General features: G+C 48.2%; 1 protein-coding gene across 3 annotated transcripts; it reads left to right on the forward strand.

Annotated features, from left to right (window-relative positions):
* The first annotated feature begins 1,921 nt into the window (after nucleotides 1–1,921).
* Nucleotides 1,922–17,763, forward strand: OGFOD1 (2-oxoglutarate and iron dependent oxygenase domain containing 1). 3 transcript variants are annotated; one of them, XM_053270945.1, is made up of 13 exons: nucleotides 1,933–2,229; nucleotides 3,023–3,168; nucleotides 3,972–4,018; nucleotides 4,522–4,622; nucleotides 5,315–5,431; nucleotides 6,865–6,956; nucleotides 7,719–7,847; nucleotides 8,041–8,154; nucleotides 8,802–8,881; nucleotides 11,415–11,689; nucleotides 13,307–13,429; nucleotides 15,165–15,223; nucleotides 16,346–17,763. In XM_053270945.1, exons 1-13 carry the CDS (start codon nucleotides 1,965–1,967, stop codon nucleotides 16,505–16,507), a joined length of 1,710 nt encoding a protein of 569 aa, XP_053126920.1. In that variant the 5' UTR covers nucleotides 1,933–1,964; the 3' UTR covers nucleotides 16,508–17,763. The 3 variants fall into 3 exon arrangements, with proteins under 3 accessions (XP_053126922.1, XP_053126921.1, XP_053126920.1); XM_053270947.1 differs by lacking the exon at nucleotides 13,307–13,429 and having other exon boundaries at nucleotides 1,922–2,229; XM_053270946.1 differs by lacking the exon at nucleotides 5,315–5,431 and having other exon boundaries at nucleotides 1,931–2,229.
* The last annotated feature ends 125 nt before the right edge of the window (nucleotides 17,764–17,888 follow it).

A 17,888-nucleotide genomic window follows, 5' to 3' on the forward strand; every position in this document is an offset into this window, starting at 1 on the left:
TATGGCCATTATACAATAAAATGAATAATTTCTTAAGTTGAAATCCTACAAATTTCAAACTGTTCTTTTACTTCGCTTTTGCAAGCTATCTATCTATCTATCTATCTATCTATCTATATACACACACAGATATATTTTCCCACTTGCCACCCCACCCCCACAACTTGCCTAGAAGTGTAATATATGCAAAATGACTTTGCCCAGTCAATGATGGGCCTCATCTACCAGAAATGTATATTTAAAATCTGCAGTGTTTGTCTTCCCCAGGGTGGAAGTGAGAGCTGCTCACAGCCATCCATAGAGGAATTCAAGATTTTAGGATTACTGAGTTTGAGCAGCGCTCCATGAAGTCCAGAACTCTGGCAGTGCAGTCCAGAGTCCCTGCTCTTTTTGACTGAGGTCTTACTTTGCATGAAACGTGCTTTAGTATAATTTAGTTTTTAAGTATTGAAATGCGCAACATGTAACTTCTTTAGAGGTCTGAATGCAAGTTGTGACATGATATCAAAAGTTGAAGGATGGATAAAGTATCTGAGACAGTTACAAGACTAGTTTGTTCTTTGGAGGTATTATTTTATTCAGCTACATAATTCAATTTCTTCTTTATGATATGTGCATGACCAAGAGAATAAATTCAATGTGGTAGAGTTATTGTGCTAATTTGCCAAAAGCTGGAAAAATAAAGACAATTAGTTTAAAAGGGCAATGCACTTGCTTTTGGAACACCCACCCAGAAGAGCTTTGCCACCATACTCCCTCCCTTAAGATAATTATTATTTTTAAAAATTCTTAAAAGTTACTTGTTTTGAGAGGCCTTCTAATGTCTGTTACTACAGCTAGATGGGTTTTTAACTGGGTGTCTTTTAACTGATTTTATTTGACACTGTGTTTTGTTTTACTGTTTTAAATTTTACATTACTTTTTATTGTCTTACTGTTGTACTGAAGGGGTGGGCTATAAATATTTTAAATACATACATACATTAACATGCAAGTCAGTGGAGTCCAGGGCTTCTGCATACAAATGAGGGAGAATCTGAGGGGGGAATCTGGGGGAATCTGAGGGGAATGTTAAAATAATAAATAGAGATAGATAGATGCTGGGTTTTCAACAGAAATCTCCAAGTGGTTTACATAGAAAAAGAAGATAGCCGCCCTAAAAGGGCTCACAATCTAAACATAAAACCAAAGGAGATTCCAGCAACAGCCACTGGAGGATGCTGTGCTGTGGCTGAAAAGAGCCAGTGCCTTCTGCCTGTTAAATATAAGTCAGCCATCACTTTCAGAGGTGATTCCTGGCCTAGATTGTTGCAAATAATCTAGTGGTTCCCAGCCTGGGGCCTCCAGATGTTGTTGAACTACAACTCCCATCATTCCCAGCCATAATAAATTGTAGTGCAGCAACATCTGGAGGCCCCCAGGTTGGGGAGTACGTACTAAACAAAAAAGACTGTATAACAGCAGAGGGGAAATAGTTTCATATTAAAATTAAATTAAAATGGAAGTATTTTAAATATTTTAAAACTAAAAACAGTAATTGATGAAGACCTGAGTTAGCAAGAATTCCTGTGATTTTTTGTGTGGTCACCTTTAGCACAGGGGAAAGGAGAAACGTTGCACCTGTCACAGCTACACTCTTTTTAAAAAAATACCCCCATATCTCCGTTAACTTACTCCCTCTGTATAATTAAATCTATGTCTAGATGGTCTTAAGTTCTGCCTTACAGAGCTAGGAGGCACAGACTCCGCCTACTCGGGGGGATTCAACCAATGGGACGGTGCGGTGCGCCGATTGGTTGTCAGGAAACCGACCTCTGGCTCTCATTGGCTCTCATGAGCGTCTCACCTCCTACCGTCCCTAGAGGGTGAGAGATCATAGAATTCAAAGCAAAGACAATAGAAGCGTAGAGATAGAAGGTCATCTTTCTCGCTCGCAAGCGTCATGGCTTCTTCGCATCTAGCTCTATGATTGGACAGCTAGGACTTAGGCCCGCCTTGAGGCAGTGGCCTGGCGCGAGGCATGATGGGAGTCGTAGTTTCCTGGCGAGGCCGCGCGCACATGAGGAGGACACCATGAGCGGGAGGCGGGTGGAAGACCTGGGGGCAGTAGCAGGCGCCAAGAAGCGCGCCAAGCGAGAGGTGGGCGCCGAGCTCTCGGCTGCCCTGCGGGAACCCACCCTCAGGGAGAAAGTGGCTGCTGCTTGGGCCCGCAAGGAGGCGCTGGAGCACGGTATGAGGGCTGGGGAGTGGGCAGCCGCAAGGCTCTAGTCCTCATTGAGGTGGTGCTCCAATCGCGTCCTGCTTTTAGCCAAGGCAGCCTCCCAAAGCTGCTTACAATGCACAGAAAGGCATAAGCTGTTGTGGTTTGTATTTATGTAGCCTTTTTCCCCATTAAAAAATATTTCTTCCCCCCACAAAGTGTTTTTACGTGGCCCAAGGAACGAGAAGATAATGCCCTGCCCCAAAAGGACAGGGCTGTAGCTCTGTGTGGTAGCGCATTGGCTTTGCATGCAGATCCTGGCTTCAACTATATCCCTAGATTAGGAACCTAGGAAGCTGCCATATACTGAGTCAGACCCTTGGTCCATCTAGCTCCATATTGTCTACACAGACTGGCTTCTCCAAGGTTGCAGGCAGGAATCTCTCTCAGCCCTATCTTGGAGATGCTGCCAGGGAGGGAACTTGGAACCTAGATGCTCTTCCCAGAGCAGCTCCATCCCTTAATGGGAATCTCTTCCAGTGCTCACACTTCTAGTCTCCCATTCATATGCACCCAGGGTGGACCCTGCTTAGCTAAGGGGACAAGTCATGCTTGCTGCCACAAGACCAGCTCTCCTCTCCAAGTGCACCATGGCTCCTGTAGAAGCCTGCACTCTCTGTCACTTTGCTTGAAGCAAGTGAAAGGGAACTGCTGACTTGGTCCCCATTAAAGATTTTGTCTGAATTGCATGTCTGCCTAAATACCAGAAGTAAAAGATAAAGAGGGTTCCATTGTGACAATCTAACTGTTGTGTTTTCTCAAGAGGCCATTGTGCTTGATCCTGTTCCCTTCCACCACTGCATCATCCCCAACTTCATCCAGAACGAGGGCTTCCTGGAAGGCCTGCAGAAGGAACTCCTGAACCTTCACTTCCATGAAAAGTGCAATGACTTGTACAAATTCAAGCAGGTATTTCCTGGGGGTGGGGGTTACCCTAATCGGTCATGGAACGGTAGCACTGGATCGCTCCTGAAGACCCTCTCTGTCAGTCCTTCCCCTCCAGTCGAGAACAGAGAAAGCAGGTACTTTGCAGAAACCTGTCTGCAAAGAGCTCTAGATTACTTGGCCAGTTCAGCAAAGTCGGGCATTCCTGCTTCTCAACAAAACTGTTACTACTGACCCAGAGGTGTTTTGACTTGTTGGTTGTTAAATCATGTTTTATTGCAATTGCCCTTTTTGGGAGGGGGCCATACCTCTGTGTTAGAGCGTTTGCTTTGCATTCTGAAGTCCCAGTTTTATTCCTTGGCATCTCCAGTTTAAACGAATCACTGATCGCAGAGTTAGGAAGACCCTTGTTTGCTACTATTTACAGGAGACACTTCTGGTATGGATGGATCAGTGGTCTTGCTCTGTGTAAAGCCTCGTAGAGCTCTGTGGGGAAAGCGCTGGAAAAGATCCCATTTCCCAGCATGCCTCATGCATCTTCCCAGATGTCTCTGGGGCTGACAAGGCTCCGCTTCCTTTTAAATGGCTCTCCTGGTGCTGGGAACAGTACAGGCTAAGAAGAAGGTGCTGAGAACTTCCCAGCATTCTGTGCACACTTCGCACAGAATGGTGGAGAGGCTCAAAGGTTTCCCTTAAAAGAGCCCCAGCACTGTCTGGTGAGAATGCCCAGGTAATCTGTGTTGGGATGTTTGCCTTCCTTTCATTCTTGCTCTAAAAGTGTTGGAGCAGAGTGTGAAAAGTTGTTTCTCCTTCTTGCATGGGCAAAGTCAGATGACCTGAAGAAGAGAGAAGAACCTCACATTGCTGCATTAAGGTAAGATTGCTTCTTCGTACTGTGCTGGAGTCTGCTGTGAATTGTGACGGCCAAGCCAAAGGAGTGGAGTGGGTATGAGAGCCAGCATGGTGTAGTGGTTAGAGTGCTGGACTAGGACCGGGGAGACCCGAGTTCAAATCCCCATTCAGCCATAAAACTAGCTGGGTGACTCTGGGCCAGTCACTTCTCTCTCAGCCTGACCTACTTCACAGGGTTGTTGTGAAAGAGAAACTCAAGGATGTAGTACACCGCTCTGGGCTCCTTGGAGGAAGAGTGGGATATAAATGTAAAATAATAATAATAATAATAATAGTAATAATAGTAATAATATGTCTGTAATCTAGCATGGAAACCGCCTTATCCTGACACACATCTAAGCGATATCAGTTTGGTGCATTGCCCAAATGGATCTGCTTGCCTGCCTCTTGCCTTGGGATGCAGACCTGTGCACATTTACTTGGGAGTAAGTGCTGCCAAACCTGGTGCTCTCTCCTCTCTCTCAGGAAAGTCCTCTTTGAAGAGTTCCGAGGGTGGCTTTCTGATGTGGCCCAGGTGCAACTGGAGGCCACCATTGACCTGTCCTGTGCCAAATATGAATATACAGGTGAGCAGCCCCTCTGCAGTCTAGAAAACTCCAGGGGGTTGATAGGGACTGGTCACACTATCTCTGGAGGGTGATATGGGTCTGGGAGATTCGGACAAAGGGCTGGAAATTGGAGGTTTGGCTAGACATGTTCAGTAGGCTCAGCTGCTCTCCTGCACACATTCCTTAGCTATAAAGACTGAGCCAGTGTGGTGTTGTGATTGATTGATTTCTATACCACGTTTCCAGAAGTGGCTCAGGGTGGTTTACACAGAGGAATAATAAATAAGTAAGTAAGTAAGATGGATCTCTGTCCCCAAAGGGCTTACAGTCTAAAAAGAAACATAAGATAAACACCAGCAACAGTCATTGGAAATAATGTGCTGCGGGTGGATAAGGCCGATTACTCTCCCCCTGCTAAATAAAGAGAATCACCACATTAAAAGGTGCCTCTTTGCCACGTTAGCAGGGGTTCCTGTTCCCTTCCCTGTAGTTAGAGTGTTGGACTAGGACCAGGGAGACCTGAGTTCAAATCTCCATTCAGCCATGAAACTTACTGGGTGGCTCTGGGCCAGCCACTTGTCTCTCAGCCTCACAGGGCTGTTGTGGGGGCAAACGTAACTGTTTACACTGCTCCGGGCTCCTTGGAGGGAGAGCAGGATATAAATGTCAAAACAAGAATAACATTTCAGCTGAATTGCACGGTGTTGCAGATAACCTGCTCTGCCACGATGATGAGTTGGAGGGACGGCGGATTGCCTTTATCCTCTACCTTGTGCCACCATGGGACAAGAGTGATGGAGGCACCCTGGACCTGTTCAGCACGGACGGTAGGTGGGGCACTGTAAGCCGATTCCTCCTCCTGCAATATGATTGTTGCTTGCTCTGAGCCAGCAGGCTGCACATTCAGTAATCTGTAAAGGCTACACAAACGGCAACCAGCTATGCAATATTCTCGGGACTCTTTTGCAATGTTCACCTTTCTGCATCCTTGTGTGTCCTTTGAGACTGTAGGTAAGGAGTCGCATAAGGCAGACCAGCTCTGCCGGTAGAAAACTAGCACGGCAGGAAACAGAATGGGCTAGCTTTTTATATACAGCAGGATTTGCATGGAGAAGCCTTCACAAAAGTGATATTGTTCAGTCTACCATCTCCTCTTTCTTCCAAGTGTAGATCAGGCCATTTTAGAATTATATGTACAGCTTTCTCTACTCGGTCACAAGAGAGTCAGACACGTGTTGAAACTAAAGATGCTACTTCCTTTGCTGCCTGCCTACCTTGCCCTGTCTCTCTCGGTGTCCTGATAGCCTCCTGCCTCTTCAGCCATGGCCCATGAATGGCATACAATCTTTATTGTCTTCGTTCCTATGTGAAAATATGTTTCTCCTAATCCAGACAAACTTTTGCTTCCCTTGCAGCATTGCCATTAACTGACTCCTTAGTTGTTGATCTGGTGCTTTACAAATACTGTACATGTTTTGTTCTTGCTTATCCAGATACTGGTACCCTGCCTTTCAGCCCTAACAAGGGCCTTCAAGGCAATTGATTGCTTGGTTTAAAACACAACAAAACACTGCTTAATAAACAATGCTAAAAACAACGACTAGACTGAAAACGCAGTGCCAGTTACAAGCTCATGGAGGCGGAGGCAGGATGGGGCCATCGCATCTGCTTTGCGTGCAGACAGTCCCAGGTTCAAACCCTGGCAGCGTCTCCAGGCATTGCCTGGAGATGCTGCCGGAAAGACACCTGCCTGTAACCTTGGAGAAGCCGCTGCCAGTCAGTGTTGGCAATACTGAGCTAGATGGACCAAGGGTCTGACTCAGTAGAAGGCAGCTTCCTGCGTTCCTGTTGTGTACCATCATTTCCTGGAGCCAGATGTGCAAATGAGTTAACTGGCCTGAAACTTCCACAGACAGCAGGCTTTACTGAGAGGCTTTACTCCAAGTTCAAAGTTGCCCCCCCCAAAAAAAAACAGAGCAAAAAGTGGATTTGTTTTTTACCCTGTATCAGGCTACACTCTAATGCTGATTTAAAACAAAACAAAACAAATTGGAGGAGGAGGGGGAGGAGATGCGAACTAAAAGCTGGGTGTGAAAAACTTCCCGGTGAACTAGCTGGTATGATTCTTTTTTTGTGTGAAGTATGCAGTTTCTGTGCTGGTTTTGTGCTCTGAAGGTGCTAGTGGAAATCCATCTGGATTACAGTATACTGCTGGATCTAACGATTCAAAGGCACCTCTTGTGTGCCGATTTCCTTGCAGATCAGTTCCAGCCTCGGCTAATCACCAAGTCCTTGGTGCCTTCGTGGAACTCGCTGGCTTTCTTTGAAGTCTCCCCAGTCTCTTTCCACCAGGCAAGATGGCTTCTCTCTTGTTCTTGATCCCCGCAATGCCCCTCTGTTTTCCCTGGGCTAGATTACCCAGCATTCCATCTGCACTGAGATCCCTTCTCTGGGTTTGGCAGGAAGGGATGGGTGGCCCAAAGCCATCCCGCCTCCACTCGGGACACAGACTTCTAAGTATCTCAGGCATGGCTTCCTGGACCTCTGCTTTCTGCTTGAGAAATCTGAGTCGAGCTTCCTCAAGGGGCCTCCTGCAACTCCTAGCTGCCTGGGGCCGCACTAGACCTAAAGGTAGCCATGCGTTAAACTGCCCTAATACATAGAAAGAAGTGTGCGGCCACTTTTGGAGCACTGTGTACAATTGCTGATAATAATAATAATTTTTAAACACTTTTGTTAGCTGCCTCATACCAAATTGTTCTCTGGGCAGCTCACAACACAGCATTAAAACACTGAGTAAAAACATCCCCAAAAGGACATTGTCGAATGGGGAAAGGTGCAGAAGAGGGCTGCACCAAGATGAACAGGTGCCTAGAGCTAGGGATGTGCATGGAATTGGTTCGGAGGCCCTTTATGGTTTTTATTTCCAGTCCCTGGGGTGGGTTTGGTATACTGCATTTCATCTCTTAGCTGATACTTTATCTTCAGATATTGCTGGGATGGGACAGGACCAAATTCTGTATTGGGAAAGGAGGTCCTCAGCCCATCCCTGGATAAGTCCTTGTGTCTGAGAAATTAGTGCGAACGGGTCCTTCTTCTTCTCCCCCATCCCAGGTGGCTGAAGTTGTTTCCAAAGGGAAGTGTCGCTTGTCCGTGAGTGGCTGGTTTCATGGCTCTTCGCTTGCAAGGCCTCCACGCCCCATCGAACCTTGCCTGCCCCGAAGCCCCCACATCCCTCGTGATGTGAGTGAGCTTTGCTTCTTCCCTAGCAGTGCTGCCCTCTCTAAGCAGATCCAGACAACCTGTTCCATAGTATTCTCCTCTTGCAGTTGTCATGGGAGGGGTGGGCCAAGGCAGGTTACTTCTCTGAATTCACTGGTCCCTCCTGGGTGTTTCCCTGCCTTTCCTCCTCCCCACCGCCTTCTTTTCCCCCTAGCATGAAATCTTGTATGACTGGATCAATCCAGCTTATCTGGAGATGGATTCCCAGGCCCAGATCCAAGAAGAGTTTGAGGATCAGTCAGAGATCCTGTTGAAGGATTTCCTTAAGGTTAGTCTTGGAAGCTGCCTTGAAAGCGTCTCACGTACAGCAATTGTTAATCTTTAATCAACTTGTTAATCCTTTCTGATAATGGTGAGGGACACCAGGTGTGTGTGTGTGTGTGTGTGTGTGTGTGTGTGAATCTTTGAGAGGTCTATAGAATAGGCTATAAAACCTATATATACTCATTTTGCATCAAAATCTGAGTTTGATAAGACAGCAGCTTATTAACACTGATGCCACCCATAAGCCAAGTTAGGATAGTGTGAATGCATCATGGTGGTTTCTCTGACTATGAAACTCGCTTCCACTGGAAATAGGACTAATCACTTTCCAGGACTGTCGCAATGTATATTTGATTTGTGCTGGCTCCTGGGATGCCTGGTAGAAGGCTCGGTGTGAGGTGTTACCCCTGATATAACTGAGCAAAGAGGTCCCTTTTTAAAGTGGCGATTATCTTATATTGAGCAGGGGGAGAGCAACTGGCCCTCTCCAACTCCAGGGGTGTCTCATAGAGTGGTAGTTGAGTTCTTTATTTATTTTTGAATTTTTCAAAAGTTAAGTTTAAGAGGCATATTTAATGAATATATTTAATGCCTCCTAGGCAGAAATCCTGGGGTCACTTCAAAAGCTGTTTTGATGTTCTTTGTTCCTAGGATGACAAGTTCCATCTGGTCTGTGAAGCTCTGAAGAAGGAAGGGCCCAGCTGGAGTAGGAGGGGGCCCCCTAACAAAAGGTAGGACCATGTCGGGATGAAAATCTGGGACCACTTGCTTCTCGTAGGCCAGCTGTGCTCATGCCAGTTTGGTTGTCTGTGCTGTGCGTATTTATTTATTTAATTTATATACCGCCCTTCCAAAAATGGCTCAGGGTGGTTCACAACATGATAAAAAACAATTAAAACAAATTAACAATTAAAATCAAACTATTAAAACACAGTAAAACCAACAAAACAGCTAAAAGCCCTAAAATTAAAACTATACATTTAAAAAGCTGTAAAAGCTTGGGTGAAGAGGTGGGTCTTCAGATGTTTTTTTAAAGATAGTCAGGGATGGGGAGGATCGCATCTCAGCAGGGAGTGCATTCCACAATCTCGGGGCAGCAATCGAGAAGGCCCGTCTCCGTGCGGCCACCAGAAGAGCTGGCGGTAACTGGAGACGGACCTCCTCAAGTGACCTGAGTGGACGGTGGGGCACATAACGAAGAAGGCGTTCTCTTAAATACCCAGGGCCCAAGCTGTTTAAGGCTTTATAAGTTATAATTAGCACTTTGTATTCTGCCCGGAAACCAATTGGCAACCAGTGTAGCTCCCTCAGCAAGGGAGTAATGTGGTCTCTCTGAGATGACCCGGAGACCAACCTGGCTGCCACATTCTGAACCAACTGAAGTTTCCAGACTACATACAAAGGCAGCCCCACGTAGAGCGCATTACAGAAGTCCAGTCTGGAGGTTACCAACAAATGTACCACTGTTTTGAGGACATTGATCTCGAGAAACGGATGCAGCTGACGTATCAGCCGAAGCTGATAGAAAGCACCCCTGGCCACCGCCTCAACCTGAGAAACCAGGGAGAGGTGTGAATCCAGAAGTACTCCCTGACTGCGGACCTGTTCCTTTTGGGGAAGTGTGACCCCATCTAGAACAGGTAGATCAAAATCGTCTCTGGAGTTTCGACCCCGCACAACAAGTACCTCCGTCGTTTCTGGATTCAGCTTCAGTTTATTCTCCCTCATCCAGCCCATTACTGCCTCCAGGCAGGTATGTGACTAATTCTACGAGAAGAGACCCCTGATTTCAGCATCTGGCATGGAATTGGGCAGTATGAGAATTTCAGCATTTCCAGCTGCAAGCCCTTCTGGCATAAAGCAGCCGAGACTTGTGAATGCTGCTGCTTGAAATCTCCAAAGGCAGAGGAGGCTGAGCAGAACTCCCCCCATGGGCCAGGAGCTGGGACTTGGGCATTCTGCATTGTCTCCTGTCCATAGGGCTAAACACTGGAAATAGCCTTCTAACGAGTCAGACCCTTGGCCCATCTAGCTCAATACTGTCTACACTGACTGGCTGCAGCTCTCCAAGGTTTCAGGCAGGAGCCTCTCTCAGCCATGCCTGGAGATGCTGCCAGGGAGCCAGCATGGTGTAGTGGCTAGAGTGCTGGACTAGGACCGGGGAGACCCGAGTTCAAATCCCCATTCAGCCATGAAATTAGCTGGGTGACTCTGGGCCAGTCACTTCTCTCTCAGCCTAACCTACTTCACAGGGTTGTTGTGAGGAGGAACTTAAGTATGTAGTACACCGCTCTGGGCTCCTTGGAGGAGGAGCGGGATATAAATGTAATAAATAAACAAACCTGGATCTGCTATCCGCTGGATACATCTGGAGAGCTGTACATTATCTAGGAATGGTGGCCCCTTCCCTGCTTGTCGACCAACACAAAGAGCTACTACTTGTTAGGCTCACCATGTGTTTGCTGGAGAAAACAGTCGTGAACATCGAGAAAACCTACTGTAAGCCACACTCAGCCCATGGGACAGACCAGGATGTAAAAAAACCACGTTTAATAAGAAACCTGTCCCTGTGCTTTGTTGTTCCCTATCACAGGTGGGATTACTTTCCCCATGTCCTGGTGCTTTGTATTTCCCCACCACTGGCAGTCTAATGATGTATGGGAAATGCGTCATACAAAGACATCTACACAATACAGGGCAGAATGCAACATGGAGTGAGTGTGTGTGTGTACACGCGCTTGCATGCGGCAAACCAATATTGATCTAGCAGAGGGGTGCGTAGGCAGCCTTGACTCTAGCTGTTGTTGAACTACAACTCCCAACTGGTTATGGCTAATGTTGTAATTCAGTAACAGCTAGAGCCAAGGTTGCCTAGCGTGCAGTTCTGCCCTTAGACCAGGGAGCCCTGGATTCAAATCCCCACTCTGCTTTGGGACTCGCTGCATATTCTTGAGTCAGTTGCTTTCCCTCAGCCTAACCTACTTCACAGGGTGGTTGTAAGAAGGCAATGGGACACAAGCCCACGTGCTGTTCAGAATTCCTTGGAGGCAGGCATGATACAGATGTGACAGATAGGTCTATCAGCCATCTCTCGATCCTTCTTCCTCTGTTCCTTGCTCTCCAAAAATTTGCTTTTGGCAGCGTAATGCACTTTGCAAACGAGCTAATGGATGGTAGCATAACATAATGAGGCAAAATTATAAGGAATACTGCAGAGGCATGGAGTACCCTCAACCCAGTTGTCAATGCTTGCTGTCCTTTTAGGCTTTATGAAAAAGCAGAAGAGGAGAGCCTCCCGCCCGTCTTGAAGGAGTGCATGGAGCTGTTCCGCTCGGAGGCCTTCTTCCTGCTCCTTTCCAACTTCACTGGCTTGAAGCTGCATTTCTTAGCTCCGGAGGAAGAGGGTGAAGAGACTGCTGTAGGAGACAGTTTGTCCAAACACAGTCAAGGAGAGAGCAGTCGAGAGGAAACGAGCAGAAGAGGTCATACTGATGAGTCGGGGGAAACCTCTGATAATGAGGAGGGCGAAAGAAAAAGTGGTACATACAAAATCCTGATCTTTTCCCAGGGCAATTTTGGTTGGTGGTGGATAGGGATGTGCATGGAACCGGTGACTGCCGGTTCGAAGGTGGGGATAGCTTTAAGGACTGGGGAGGGTGTTCTTACCCCCTGCCCCGCCCCGGCTGTGTTTTCCCTGCCAGCGCTGTGCTTTAAAACGGTCCCGCGGGGCTGCAACGTACCTCCTTGCCGTCCCGGGGTGTGGTGGACTGGAAGTGCTTGGTGTACGTGCACACATCATGCTCACTGCACGCACGCACGCACGCACGCACACCAGGTACTTCTGGTCCACCACGCCAAGAGGTATGCTGCCGCCCCACGGGACGGTTTTAAAGGACAGTGCCGGCAGGGGAAACACGGTGGTGATGGAGGAGAGCACCCTCCCCGGTCCTTAAAGCTATCCTCCGCCACCTTTGAATGGCCTCCAAACTGGTTCATGCACATCCCTAGTGGTGGGTAGCTGACAGCAGTTTCTGCTCGATGGCGTGTCCTGCATGAGATGCTGATAGTTGTTTTAAGGTCAAGTGAATAATGACCTCTGCTGGCTCAGTGGCATTTGAGCTAAGCCAAATGGCTGTTCTGGATCTAATGCTAAAAGGACACTGGACATGGATGGCCACCTTCACTTGCTTCTCCTGACCATCCTGCTTTGTCCTTTCCAAACTTTGGGGTTCAATCTAAATGCCTAAATCGGAAGAGACAGCCATATTGGCTCTTCCCACCAGCTTGCTCCCAGGCAAGAGGAAGGGCTTCAGTCCCCTTCCTTCTAGGTCAAAGCACAAGAGCATGCCCTTCAGGCCCTCCTACTGCTCACTTCCTGCACACAAGGAAGTTCCTCCCCAAGTCTCTCTTGCTATTCATACGGAGGGAGAAGAGGCCGAAGAGCCCCTTCCTGTGCCGGGGCAGGAGAAGGTGACCGAGATGTGTGAGGGGAGGGAGGAGCCCTTGGGGAATGTGGCAGTGCTGGAGGCCTTGGAAGACAGGGAGGCTGAATGGTGGCTCCGCCCCAGTCAGTGGTGGAGCCACCATTGAGCAAACGGGTTCAAAAAACCCGGGCTGCCAATGAGAAGGGCTGCTGGAGGCCCCATTGAGTGGGAAGCCACGTGCAAAGGTGGTGTGGCTCGTCTCACTTCCAGGCAGTGTTTGCTGCCTGACAGCATTTATTTCCCTAATAAATGCTGTCAGGCAGCAAGTGCTGCCTGAAATGAGAGGGGGAGAGCTTACTCGGGGCTCTCTGGAGTGCCAGCCACACCCCCGTGCATGCGACGTCATGCTGGCGGGGCCGCCGGGCGGGGTGGAACACAGACCACCGTCTGGCTGGCTCCGTCACTGCCCCCAGCTTTTCAGTTGCCTATCCTGAGCACTGTAAGGTATTCCCTGTAGGGGATGGGGCTGCTCTGGGAAGAGCAGGCGGTTCCAAATTCCTTCCCTGGCAGCATCTCCAAGATAGGGCCGGGAGAGACTCCTGCTTGCAATCTTGGAGAAGCCGCTGCCAGTCTGTGCAGACAATGCTCAGCTAGATGGACCAAGGGTCTGACTCGGTAGAAAGCAGCTTTCCATGTTCCTAGCTGAGCCCCGGGTGTGTGCTTCTGCATCAGGTTCAAGCCCCCCTCTGTGTGCTGGAGAACTGAGACGGTGGACAAAAGGCTGCTACACTCTAGTCCACGATGCTGAAATGGCCGAGTTTGCCCTGGACCTGCTGCTCTTCTGCGGGTGTGAAGGTAGGCTTGGCTTTATTTTTAACCTGTCTCAAGCATTTGGGTGAGAGTGGGTAGAGATGTCTAAGAAAGCTGTACAAGCTGGGGCTGCTCTCGACCTCCTCTTGGTCTTTTGGCATTTGTCTGTCAAGCAGCAGTAGGTGCGCTGTAGTGCCCAACCCAAAGCCCAGGAAGAAGGAAGTGCCTCTGTCTACTGGGCTGTTCCCACTCAGCCATGTCTAGCAGGGGCTGGCAAGGAATGAACCTTCTGCACGCAAGTCTCTTGGTGGACTAGTGTCAGGACATCCTAAAGTGAATGGCAGGGTATGCCCACGGAAATGCGCGGGTTCCTTCCAAAGGGCTATGGAACGCATTGGCTTTTCTAATGGTCAGTGGCCTTTCGAAAATTCAGTGCATTTCTGTGACCCTTTGGAAGGAACCCCCCTGAGACTGCGGGCAGGACATGAGACAAACCATGCCCATCTCTAATGGCAGGCCCTCTGCAGGCATGGGCAGTGCAGGCAGCAGTGCCATCCCAGAAGTGGCTCAAAACTTCTAGGGCAACCAAACACTGTCGTTCCTATCAGGCTTTTGGTGGCTAAGAATTTAGCTATGCCCTGTTAATGCTTTGAAATAACATACTTAGCTTATAGTGCTTTTGAAGTGCTCAAAGTGCTTCATGAGTTATCTTCTATTCATAGGAAGCTGCCTTCCACTGAGTCAGACCCTTGGTTCATCTAGCTCAGTATTATCTACACTGGCTGGCAACAGCTTTCCGAGGTTTCAGGAAGAGGTCTCTCCCAGCCCTCCCTGGAGATGCTGCCAGGGACTGAACCTGGGACCTTCCGCAAGCCAAGCAGATGCTCTTCCACTGAGCTATGGCCCCATTCCCTAAGGGGAAGATCTGGCAGAGCTCACATTTGTCACCCATCCAAATGCAAACCATGGCAGACCCTGCTTAGCAAAGGGGACCATTCACGCTCGTTACTGTGAGACCAGCTCTCCTTTCCAGTCCTTACAAACAGCCTGTAAGGGTAGTAGTATTATACCTGCATTGAGTCACACTGGGGAAAGCCTGGTCCATTGCTCAGTTTCTCAGCCACTAGGTGGCACTAGCTGCTTTGATCCTAAAGTAAAAGGTAAAGCGTGCCGTCAAGTCGATTTCGACTCCTGGCATCCACAGAGCCATGTGATTTTCTTTGGTAGAACACAGGAGGGGTTTACCATTGCCTTCTGTGCAGGATGAGATTATGCCTTTCAGCATCTTCCTATATCGCTGCTGCCCGATATAGTAGCAGCGGGGATTTGAACTGGCAACCTTCTGCTTGTTAGTCAAGCATTTCGCCACGCGTTGTTTTTTTTTTAATGTGCAGCCCCCCGTGTTGCTCTCCAAATTGCAGGCTTGCCTCTAGAGCAGGCTTCCCCAACCTGCGGCCCTCCAGATGTTGCTGAACTACAATTCCCATAATCCCAGGCAGAATAAGTTGTAGCTGGGGGTGATGAGAATTGTAGTTTGGCAACATCTAGAGGGCCGCAGGTTAGGGAAGCCTGCTCTAGAGAGGACTCACATGGGCAGGGAACATGTCCACAGTATACTTTTGCTACTTAAAACCTTCTTGGTAAACGCCACTGAAATACATTTGCCTAGCAGACGCTGTGCTTGTGATCCATTTTGGTCCAGACAACAGCGAAGGTTGATAGGCTGGGATGGGGGTTGTGGCTTAAGGCTTAAATTGACAAGAATGTCTCCTCTTTCAAGAATGGGATGTGGAACGCGGCGGGTTCACGTCATACATCGCAAAAGGCGAAGACGAAGAGGTAAGCAGCATGCCGTCTCCTTGGGCTGCCTGTTCTGACCCCCACCTGGTTTTAAAGCTTTCATCGAGGCTAGAATTATTTGCCCTTGCTTTGGCTTCCTAATACTTTGGCTCCTGGGGCAAGTGGGTGGAAGTCAGCTGAGCAGACATCGCTTACTTCAGGAAGCAGCAGCAGCAGCAGCAAGCTGCACAGTTCTGTTTTCCTTGCAACATGCCAGTTCAGCATCCTTAAGAGGCACAGCCATCCTGTCAAAGGGCTCTAACGACGTTGTGGGGTCTTTAGGCTGGGGAGTGGTGTGGGGGGAAGGGGGGCTGCAGCTCCCTGTGGGTGTTGGAGAATGCTGCAGAAGAGGCTGGCGAGCGCTTGCCAGGACCGCATGGTGCTCCTCAGTGTTATCAGGGTTGATCCCCGAGAGGCACATCAGTTTTCTGGGGATGGGCTATATCAAGGCCTTTCCTAAAGAATGCTGCTGAGGGAGGGGGCGGATTACTCACCAGCACTGGGACTGCATGAGCCAGAGTGGTGTAGTGGTTAGAGTGCTGGACTAGGACCGGGGAGACCCGAGTTCAAATCCCCATTCAGCCATGAAACTAGCTGGGTGACTCTGGGACAGTCACTTCTCTCTCAGCCTAACCTCCCTCACAGGGTTGTTGTGAGGATAAACATAACCATGTACAACGCTCTGGGCTCCTTGGAGGGAGAGCGGGATAGAAAATGTGTGTAGTGTTAAAAAAAAAAATCTCACTTTCATCTTGGTATTGGATAATATGTTTGAGTGGGATATCTCAGGATAAAAGGAGTGATGTCCTGTCTGTGTTTGTCTGGCTCTGTACATTGTGGCTTGAAACTGTCTGATCTCTGCCTTGGTTTGTTTGATTGTACCAGCTGCTTGGAGCATGCTGGAATCTGAATTCCGTGGGGATTCCTCTCTCCAGTCTATCTTCCTGCTCTTTAACTATATTTGAAAATACTTCTAGAATAGAAAATGCCTCCAGTGAAAATTTAACTTGCATAGTTCCTTACAGGAAAGTTGGATTTTATTTTATGGGTTTTATTAAAAATTAGGTATATTCTCTAACCTCTACCTGATCAAACTGTTTTGTTTCCTTAACTTTCCCCAAGCTGCTGACAGTCAACCCAGAGAACAACTGCTTGGCTTTGGTTTACAGAGATCGAGAGACGCTGAAATTTGTGAAGTACATCAACTGCCGTAGTTCAGCACAGAAAGCAACACATCCTGACAGAACAGCATTTTGGGACTTCTGCTTTGTTTACTATGAATGACTGAAGGTGCCTAGTTGTCCTGGAGAGGATCATATCTATCTATCTATATTTTATTTATATACATTAAATAGAAGGAAGAGAGTGGGGACAACTTATCGTGTAGGCTGAAATCCTACATTCATACTGTGCAATGCCTCTTTCCCATCAATCCTTAGAAAGCTTAATTCTGTGGCCTTTTCCAAGTGTCCTAACGTATTTCTTGCAGAACTTTGTACTGGACAAGGATTGGGTTCTCACTCAACTTTACTGGTGTACTTGGGTTCCTGCTCAGAAGTGAAGGCTTCAGATTAGTTTGTGGATCAAGGCTCAGGTTCACTTCCAAAAGGCAGCAGCCTGCTGATACCTCAGGCTTGAACTCTTTCTCTTCCTGCAACAAATAAGGTTTCCTTGCTCCATAGCTGCCCTGAGCAAGTCGTTTTTTGTTGTTGTTTGGTAAATGCAGAAATGGCCTGCATTTGGCTAAAAGTACTCCACATGTCAAAGTATAACTTTAATAGAAGAAAGCATCATCTGACTATGCAGTCATAACTTCTCTGTTCTGTGGCCTGGGCTTGATACTGGTTGTGTTATTAGGGATGTGCACGAACCTGTTCGGCATTCTATTCCTAGAACTCCAAGTAGGTTCAGAAGCCTGCATTCAAACTGGTTCGAACGCAGGGGCGGGGACACTTAAGGATGGGGGAGGGTGCATTTACCCCCTCCACCACATTTCCCCTGCTGGCACTCCCTTGAAAACCAGACCGGTAGGGCAGCAGCGTACCTCCCTGACACCCAGTCCCCGCTTCAGTCCAGAAGTAGCGTACACACATGTGCACATCAGCACACACAAGTGAGTATGATGTGCACGCTACTTCCAGTCACTTCTGGACCGAAGAGGGGATGGGGCAGCAGGGCTGCTGTTTGAGGGAGCACTGGGGGGGGGCATTGTTACACTCTCCCCCATCCTTAAAGATGCCCCCCACCTTCAAACCAGCCTCTGCCAGTTCCACACACATCCCTATGGGATAGAAGGCACTTGCTCTTATGCCCTGACTTGTAGCTGCAGTTTCAAAGCTGAATATTGTAAGAACATAAGAACAGCCTTGCTGGATCAAGCCTAAAGCCTATCTAGTCCAGTGCCCTGTTCCCCACAGTAACCTACCAGATGCCCTGTGAAACCACACAACTCAAGACACAGACGAGAGTGCTCCATACCTGAGTTTACCTTTCTAACTCCTCCTTTAACCAAATTGGATCCTCAGGGTAAGGACCAGCCACAGTAGAGTTCTGATCTTTAAAGGAAGAGGCATGAATTAAACTTGTAAACAGTCTCTTTCTGGACTAGTCAAAGCTGGATTGAAGTTCCTCACCATCACTTGAACTGTATTTTTCATGAGACAGA

Source organism: Hemicordylus capensis, chromosome 9 (genome assembly GCF_027244095.1).
Source record: "Hemicordylus capensis ecotype Gifberg chromosome 9, rHemCap1.1.pri, whole genome shotgun sequence".
NCBI lineage: Eukaryota > Metazoa > Chordata > Lepidosauria > Squamata > Cordylidae > Hemicordylus > Hemicordylus capensis.

Bases quoted from the DNA above. Each gene is read 5' to 3' on its own strand.
- OGFOD1 (XM_053270945.1), top strand. From the start codon at position 1,965: ATGATTGGACAGCTAGGACTTAGGCCCGCCTTGAGGCAGTGGCCTGGC. The intron at 13,430-15,164 runs GTAGGCTTGGCT...TCCTCTTTCAAG, and splicing joins GCTCTTCTGCGGGTGTGAAG to AATGGGATGTGGAACGCGGC. The intron at 15,224-16,345 runs GTAAGCAGCATG...ACTTTCCCCAAG, and splicing joins CAAAAGGCGAAGACGAAGAG to CTGCTGACAGTCAACCCAGA.